The sequence below is a fragment of the Ranitomeya imitator genome, chromosome 4 (genome assembly GCF_032444005.1).
Source record: "Ranitomeya imitator isolate aRanImi1 chromosome 4, aRanImi1.pri, whole genome shotgun sequence".
In the NCBI taxonomy this organism is placed as follows: Eukaryota; Metazoa; Chordata; class Amphibia; order Anura; family Dendrobatidae; genus Ranitomeya; species Ranitomeya imitator.
In genome coordinates, this window is record NC_091285.1 from 512,164,114 (window position 1) to 512,173,765 (window position 9,652).

General features: G+C 41.9%; 1 protein-coding gene across 1 annotated transcript in view; it reads left to right on the plus strand.

Moving 5' to 3' along the window:
* Positions 1 to 9,401, plus strand: part of WHAMM (WASP homolog associated with actin, golgi membranes and microtubules) — a 64,823-nt gene extending 55,422 nt beyond the window's left edge. The window contains exon 10 of the mRNA XM_069766084.1: positions 8,741 to 9,401. Within this exon, the coding sequence (XP_069622185.1) occupies positions 8,741 to 9,024 (284 nt within the window). The 3' untranslated portion in view covers positions 9,025 to 9,401. The remainder of the gene's footprint in view (positions 1 to 8,740) is intronic.
* Positions 9,402 to 9,652: the final 251 nt, after the last annotated feature.

The following is a 9,652-nucleotide window of genomic DNA, read 5'->3' on the forward strand; positions in this document are numbered from 1 at the left end:
GAACGCCAGCTATGGACCAGTGTTCACAGGAGGACATTAATGACAGGCATGGGGGTCAACCGCAGACCCTCAGCTATTATGAATCAGCGTGGGAGCCCACATCAAACAAAGGGGCGCGACATATGATGTAAATATACGTCATATGTCGTGACTGTTTTAAAGATGATCTGTGGCCAGTTTTTGCTGTTATATTATTTCCCTTAGCCCCTTTCTGACATGTGACGTACTATCCCGTCAAGGTGGGGTGGGCCCGTATGACCACCGACGGGATAGTACGTCATATGCGATCGGCCGCGCTCACGGGAGGAGCGTGGCTGTTCGCGGCTGGGTGTCGGCTGACTATCGCAGCTGACATCCGGCACTATGTGCCAGGAGTGGTCACGGACCGCCACCGGCACATTAACCCCCGGCACACTGCGATCAAACATGATCGCAGTGTTCCAGCGGTAAAGGGAAGCATCGCGCAGGGAGGGGGCTCCTTGCGGGCTTCCCTGAGACCCCCGGAGCAACGCGATGTGATGGCGTTGCTCCGAGGGTTTCCTACCTCCTTCCTCCCTGCAGCAGGCCCGGATCCAAAATGGCTGCGGCATCCGGGTCCTGCAGGGAGGTGGCTTCACAGCGCCTGCTCAGAGCAGGCGCCGGGAAGCCTCCAGGAGTGCACATCAGATCGCTGATCTGACACAGTGCACAGCAAAGTGTCAGATCAGCGATCTTGCGTTATAACATGATGCCCCCCTGGGGCAATGTTATAGTGTAAAATATATATATATATATATATATATATATATATATATATATATATATATATATATATATATATATATATATATATATATATAATGTACACATGTGCAAAAAAAAAAAAATTCCTAAAAAAAAATATATTTTTCCTATAAATACATTTCTTTATCTAAAAAATAAAAAACAATAAAAGTACACATATTTAGTATCGCCGCGTCCGTAACGACCCGACCTAACAAAAAGTGGAATAACACGTGATCAAAAAGACGGATGTAAATAACCATGGTACCGCTGAAAACGTCATCATGTCCCGCAAAAAATGAGCCGCCATACAGCATGATCAGCAAAAAAATAAAAAAGTTATAGTCCTCAGAATAAAGCGATGCAAAAATAATTATTTTTTCTATAAAATAGTTTTTATCGTATAAAAGTGCCAAAACATAAAAAAATGATATAAATGAGGTATCGCTGTAATCGTACTGACCAGAAGAATAAAACTGATTTATCCATTTTAAAGTTAAGTGGAACAGAGTAAGCACCTTTTATAACCTCAAGTCTATATCTCTAAAGATATTAATTAATTCAAAGAATATACCGGGAATAAGGTGCACTGTGAAAGTATCAGTGAAAAGATCACTGAAATGGAGAGACCAAAACACCTGACCACCATAAGATAGAGAATCACCAGAAAGTCTTAAAACTCAGGAATCGATAATATGCCTTTATTTAATACAATGGCAATTTATACATATATTTTTTAAAAATGTGTTATAGCAATAAAAACAAAAAATCGCAGGAACAATGTTTATATGGTACCCATACTCAGAAAAACAGGGAGGAAAGGGTTGTTTCCTTTAATCGCTCTGCCAGAAATTAGTAAAAAATTATAAAGAAATATATAATATACATACCGTATATACTCGAGTATAAGCCGAGATTTTCAGCCCAAATTTTTGGGCTGAAAGTGCCCCTCTCGGCTTATACTCGAGTCAATGTGGGTGGCAGGGTCGGCGGGTGAGGGGGTGAGGGCGCTGAGGTATACTTACCTAGTCCCAGCGATCCTCGCGCTGTCCCTGCCGTTCCACGGGCTTCTGTGCTGCAGCTTCTTCCCCTCTTCAGCGGTCACGTGGGACCGCTCATTAGAGATATGAATAAGCGGCTCCACCTCCCATAGGGGCGGAGCCGCCTATTCATTCCTCTAATCAGCGGTGCCGGTGACCGCTGACAGGAAGAGCTGCGGCACCGAAGACCAGGCAGAGGGACAGCGCGAGGATCGCCAGGACTAGGTAAGTATAGCATATTCACCTGTCCGCGTTCCAGCCGCCGGGCGCCGCTCCATCTTCCCGGCCGGCGCCTCCATCTTCCCGGCGTCTGCGCTCTGACTGTTCAGGCAGAAGGCGCGATGACGCATACAGTGTGCGCGGCGCCCTCTGCCTGATCAGTCAGAGCAGAGACGCCGGGAAGATGGAGGCGCCGGAACGAGACGCCGGGAGCTGCAATCAAGGGAGGTGAGTATGTGGTTTGTTTTTTTTATTGCAGCAGCGGCGGCAGAGATTTCTATGGGGCACAATGAACGGTGCAGAGCACCGTATATGGCACAGCAATGGGGCACAATGAACGGTGCAAAGCACCGTATATGGCACAGCAATGGGGCACAATGAACGGTGCAGAGCACTGTATATGGCACAGCAATGGGGCACAATGAACGGTGCAGAGCACCGTATATGGGCACAGATATGGGGCACAATGAACGGTGCAGAGCACTGTATATGGCACAGCAATGGGGCACAATGAACGGTGCAGAGCACTGTATATGGCACAGCAATGGGGCACAATGAACGGTGCAGAGCACCGTATATGGCACAGCAATGGGGCACAATGAACGGTGCAGAGCACCGTATATGGCACAGCAATGGGGCACAATGAACGGTGCAGAGCACTGTATATGGCACAGCAATGGGGCACAATGAACGGTGCAGAGCACCGTATATGGCACAGCTATGGGGCACAATGAACGGTGCAGAGCACTATATGGGGCACAGCTATGGGGAAATAATGAACGGTGTAGAGCACTATATGGCACAGCTATGGGGAAATAATGATCTATTTTTATTTTTGAAATTCACCGGTAAATGCTGCATTTCCACCCTAGGCTTATACTCGAGTCAATAAGTTTTCCCAGTTTTTTGTGGCAAAATTAGGGGGGTCGGCTTATACTCGGGTCAGCTTATACTCGAGTATATACGGTATATCTTTTATATAAAACCAAGAGTAAAATATATAAAAAAGTGAACAAAGCAAAAAATGGTATAAAGCTCTATATATGTGATTAAATGACAACAGCAAAATAGCTTTATCTAAAAAAAAGTGTATGCCGAAATAAAGTGCACAATAAAAAAAGACACAACTCTTTTATAAAAGTGCAAAAGGTGCAACGCCCTATATAGGGGCAGGAACCAAGTGACCGTGAAGTCAAACGTGCAAGCACAGCTAAATGGATACTATAAATATATGGGGGAGTTTATAGCAGCTCACTCAATTGAAAATGCCCAGGTGCATAGACCTATTAGAGGTCAATAGACATATAGGCCATATATAAAGAAATAATGCAGCGATATAGCTTTTTATATATACCTGGGGGAAGAGGCTGGGTCCAGGACTTGCGTGCACCTTTTGCCAAAAACGCATTTTACCAAACGCGGAACGGTATAAACGCCACCCCCAAAAGAAATTCATGAATAGCTGGTTTTTGGTCATTCTGCCTCACAAAAATCGGAATAAAAAGCGATCAAAAAATGTCACGTGCCCGAAAATGTTACCAATAAAAACGTCAACTCGTCCCGCAAAAAAAAAAACCTCACATGACTGTGGACTCGAATATGGAAAAAATTATAGCTCTCAAAATGTGGTAACGCCAAAAATATTTTTTGCAATAAAAAGCGTCTTTCAGTGTGTGACGGCTGCCAATCATAAAAATCCGCTAAAATAACCGCTATAAAAGTTAATCAAACCCCCATTCATCACCCCCTTAGTTAGGAAAAATTTAAAAAATGTATTTCCATTTTCCTGCTAGGGTTGGGGCTAGGGTTAAGGCTACAGTTAGGGTTAGTGCTAAAGTTAGGGTTGGGGCTAAATTTAGGGTTTAGATTACATTTACAGTTGGGAATAGGGTTGGGATTAGGGTTAGGGGTGTGTCAAGGTTAGGGGTGTGGTTAGGGTTACCGTTGGGATTAGGGTTAGGGATGTGTTTGGATTGGGGTTTCAGTTATAATTGGGGGGTTTCCACTGTTTAGGCACATCAGGGGCTCTCCAAACGCGGCATGGCGTCAGATCTCAATTCCAGCCAATTCTGCGTTGAAAAAGTAAAACAGTGCTCCTTCCCTTCCGAGCTCTCCCGTGCGCCTAAACGGGGTTTACCCCAACATATGGGGTATCAGCGTACTCGGGAAACATTGGACAACAACTTTTGGGGTCCAATTTCTCCTGTTACTCTTGGGAAAATACAAAACTGGGGGCTAAAAAATTATTTTTGTGGGGGGGAAAAAAAAAGCTTTTTTTATTTTCACGGCTATGTGTTATAAACTGTAGTGAAACACTTGGGGGTTCAAAGTTCTCACAACACATCTAGATAAGTTCCTTGAGGGGTCTAGTTTCCAATATGGGGTCACTTGTGGGGGATTCAATGTTTAGGCACATCAGTGGCTCTCTAAACGCAACATGGCATCCCATCTTAAGTCCAGTCAATTTTGCATTGAAAAGTCAAATGGCGCTCCTTCGCTTCCGAGCTCTGCCATGCGCCCAAACAGTGGTTTACCCCCACATATGGGGTATCGGCGTACTCAGGACAAATTGTGCAACAACTTTTGGGGTCCATTTTCTCCTGTTACCCTTGGTAAAATAAAACAAATTGGCGCTGAAGTAAATTTTTTGTATAAAAAAAAAAAAAAGTTAAATGTTCATTTTTATTTAAATATTCCAAAAATTCCTGTGAAACACCTGAAGGGTTAATAAACTTCTTGAATGTGGTTTTGAGCACCTTGAGGGGTGCTGTTTTTAGAATGGTATCACACTAGGGTGTTTTCTATCTTATAGACCCTTCAAAATGACTTCAAATGAGATGTGGTCCCTAAAAAAAAAAAAAAAAAAAATGGTGTTGTAAAAATGAGAAATTGCTGGTCAACTTTTAACCCTTATAACTCCCTAACAAAAAAAAACTTTGGTTCCAAAATTGTGCTGATGTAAAGTAGACATGTGGGAAATGTTACTTATTTTGTGTGACATATCTCTGTGATTTAATTGCATAAAAATTCGAAGTTGGAAAATTGCAAAATTTTCGCCAAATTTCCATTTGTTTTTTTTCACAAATAAACGCAGGTAATATCAAAGAAATTTTACCATTATCATGAAGTATAATATGTCACGAGAAAACAATGTTAGAATCACGGGGATCCATTGAAGCGTTCCAGAGTTATAACCTCATAAAGGGACAGTGGTCAGAATTGTAAAAATTGGCCTGGTCATTAACGTGCAAACCACCCTTGGGGGTAAAGGGGTTAGTATTCCACTATATTTTTTTTAATACACACCATACAGGTCCATAAATATGGATAATTTTATTGTGCTTTTAAAAGGAGTTTTTACAAGCATTTAGCCATTTAAAAAGATTATACAACCCCTTAAGCCGATCATACTTCAGAATTAGAAATCCATTGGATTTTTTTTTCCGGTTATTTGCCTTGATATTTGTGTAACATTTGCTAATTTTAGTGAAGATATTGAACTTTATACGCTGAGAGCACAAGGCTCTTGACTTTCTTCTTCCGTGCTCTCTGTATGTATTGGAAATGGCCACAAATGAGGTTATACGCAACAGATCAGATTGGACAAATGGAAGTAGCCAGGGTAACACAGGTTGTACAGTACACATTCTAATGTGGAAAGACTCACAAACTTCGGGCATCTGTGTGGCAGCACAAGGAAAAAAAATCCCTCATGGGCTGTAGAAGGAGAAATCAGTCCAAGAATTAAGCTGCGAGCGCAGCGGCATCCTGTGTATATGTAGAACGCGCATCCAGCATGTAGTACTGCAAAAGACATGTCTACATAGGAAAAGTCTAAAAAATACTAGCTGCATATCAGAAGGTTTGAAAACGTACTCTCCATTTATCGCAAGTATGAAGAAAGGAGCGCACTACCTGGACGTTCGATGCAGGTGAACTTTATTCACTGACCCGTTGAAGCGCCGGTCGGGCGCGAAACGGCTGTCGTCTAGCTTTGCTGCACTCCTTTCACAGCACCCCCGGTCGTGAAGATGTCTTTTATATTTTTGGAATAAAGTTCACCTGCATCGAACGTCCAGGTAGTGCGCTCCTTTCTTCATACTTGCGATTCATTTGTGGCTGTTTTCCAGTGGAGCATCGCACCCAGGACTGAGCTTTACCTTCAGGACACAGGTGAGCGGTTCCCACAGTATTATTGGAGGTGGTGCCGCCCGGCTGTTCTCTCTTTGTTTGTGTACTCTCCATTTATGTTCAATCCTTTTTTTTTTTTTTTTTTTTTTTTTGAGATTCCAGGTAACCACTAACATGAAAAAATATTTGTTACGTTGTGTCCATAGCCTTTAAGTAATTTACATGAAAGATTTACCATTGTCTAAGGAAAGTGTATAGGATATACCTTTTGCCCCCCTTTGCTTATTTTATTGATGAAGTACTACTTTATTGGACTCTCCTTTTTTTCATCTCCAGTGGCATCAGCGCTTCTGAGACTACCCGATGTGTGGTCCGTAGCCTGAGACGCTCCTCCCTGCTTGGCTCAGGAACCTCTTCTAAATATGTGACCTACTCTGCAGGCGCTAGAGTTAAAGGAGTTGAGCGGATTATAAAACCTATTTGTGGCAAACTATTCAGTATGGCTTGAAATATTTTCAGAATTATGGGCTTAGAGTCCCGTGGCAGTCCAAGTGTGATTCTGCATTCTCACCTATACTGGGAACACTGGCTGTTTGGTTACTCATTATATTGGTTGTTCCTATTGATTAAATGAATGTAGAAAAACCATAATCAAAAAAGAGTGCCCTATAAAATTTAACTTTTATTAATAATTTAAAAGGACTGTACAAAAAAACCTACACAATCACTGCAAAAATGTCTATCAAAAACAGGAATGGAATATTATTATTTTATATAGCACCATTGATTCCATGGTGCTGTACATGAGAAGGGGGTTACATAAAAATTACATATATTACTTACAGTAAGTGTTATAAAAGTAAAGAATTACTGCACTACAATTCGAGTACTACCAGTGTACTTTTATATCCCTCAGTATGAGGCTGTGGTGTGCTAATTGCTAGCAACCGCTGATGAAACTTACTTCTACTGTCCAGGCGTACCACACTTGTTCCGTGCTGTAGTAACTGATGTGCAAGGGGCCAGGGGGTGAGGAGCGTCCTCCCATGACAGTAGCTGCTGGCACAGGTGCACGGAGGCTGGAAAGCATGGGTGCGCCGGGATAGAAGCTATCGGCGGGCTCTGGCCAGAAGCCCCGCCGAAGCAAGAATGAGGTTGCCGGAGGGCATGACATCATGCGGCTGAAAGCGACGGGTGTGTGGAGAGGTCAGAGCCAACCAACGTGTTTTGAAGGACGCGGTCCTTCTTCATCAGGGTTAGGCCACCACCTCTACTCATCCTCACATAGCCCGGGCATCCTCATCTACCTACTAACGATATAATAGTGTGTGCAGCTAAAATGGTAATCTTGCCTTGCGCAGGCGTGTACTATGGAGGACAGAGAATGAACTTCAATCCAATATTGCAGCCAGCATGCAGCCAGCGGGTAAGGAAAGGGTGAATCAAACACCCAAAAACCCCGCCTCCATGGCTGAAGATTGTTCCCTCCAAATTCAGGTGACAGTGTGCCTTTAAGGCTGCGGATGTTGAGCGGGGGCGCCAACCTCCACGGTCAGGCAGGGAGACTTAATAGGGTGCATTAGGGTAAAATACAGGCCCCTATCTCTCCCTGGTTTTGATTCAGGATTCATTGTTTATAAGCATTGTATCTATATATGTGCCCAAAACAACCCTAATGGTCATTATTTTTATTTCACTAATTTTGCACTTTATTCACAAGCTGGATTTTCAACAATATACAGGAACAGAGCTATATTAAAAGGCTCGGATGGCAATTGATAGTTGCTAATTGATAATATATATATATATATATATATATATATATATATATATATATATATATATATATATACATACATACATACATACATACATACATACATACATACATACATACATACATATACATACATACATACATACATACATACATACATACATACATACATACATACATACATTTTTGTAGTGATTGTGAGGGTTTTTTGGTACAGTCCTTTTAAATTAAGTTATATTTTATAAGGCCCTCTTTTTTTTGCCTATGGTTTTTCTATATATGAGATCCGGTCTTTCATTCTTATTAGGTGTTTTTTATTAAATGAATGTCCCTGGCTGCAGTTTATTATAAAGAAACAAAAGGCGCTGTCCTCTCCTTCCCTGGGTGCACCTGAGAATCTCCGCCGCAGCTCCCTGTATTTTGTCACCGCGCTGTCATTTTTGTCACCAGCGTCGTCACTAATTCCAATGAGTGCACTGATTGGCTGTCGATGTGACATCAGTGCCACAGCCAACGCCAGACACCAAGAGCTGTAGGAAGTAGAGTACAATGCGGTATGGTTTTTTCTTATTTTTTTTGTTATAACCTGCAGTTGGAAACATTCATTCACTGAAGAACAACCCCTTTTTTATACAGTGATTTAATATGTACCTTTTGTATTTTGATGAAACCTGTAGTAGTGTTCTGCAGATTGCCGTCACATTTACAGTAGGTGAAAAATATAGACATGTAGTAAGTGATGTAGTAATAAGACAATTTTCCATTATTACCACTCAGAACATATTCATTCCTTTCTATATCCTATTTTTAGGTTCCATGGCAGAAGTGTTGGCGTCATTGAAACGAAGTGAAAATCTCCTTCGTATGGTGGAACAACCGCAACCTGCAATAACCAGTGTAAATGACAATATTTTAGCAGCCATAAGACAAGGAGTGAAACTGAAGAAAGTGCAAAAAGATCCTGTGAGTAAAGAAGAGCCAGAAAATGAACTTGAGCGGAGTATAAAAGCCGCCATGCAACGGATGAAGAAAGTATCTGCTGACTCGGATGACGAAGAGCAAAGTGACTGTGTTAGTGGTGAATGGGACAGTTAAGGGGATACACATTTCGCGAATTTCTGAAGACTGGCCTAACCTTTTACACTAATCTTACGATTTTACATAAAACTCATCAACCAGACAATAGCAATGGCTCTCTGTAGCAGATGAGAAATAACATTATGGGAGCATCATAACTTCTGTGCCCATCCAACAGTATTGTTCTGCTATAAATGGGCCAAAGGCAGCATTTACTACTGGTATGGCTGTCATTTCTGGCTGAACGCATGTCGCCAAGCTCCAGAGTCTTCCTTATCAATTTCAGGGCTCTCTATAAAAGGCACTGGAAATTGTTTTTCTAATTTAGAACCCTAATTTAACTCTTCATAATTATAAATGTACAGTGCATTAAAGAGCTGCTTGATACAAATGTCTTACAATGTGATTTGAATGGTATATATAGTTACATAGTTATTAAGGTTGAAGGAAGACTATAAGTCCATCTAGATCAACCCATAGCCTAACCTAACATGCCCTAACATGTTGATCCAGAGGAAGGCAAAAAAAAAAACCCATGTGGCAAAGAGTAAGCTCCACATTGGGGAAAAAAATTCCTTCCCGACTCCACATACGGCAATCAGACTAGTTCCCTGGATCAACGCCCTATCAAGGAATCTAGTGTATA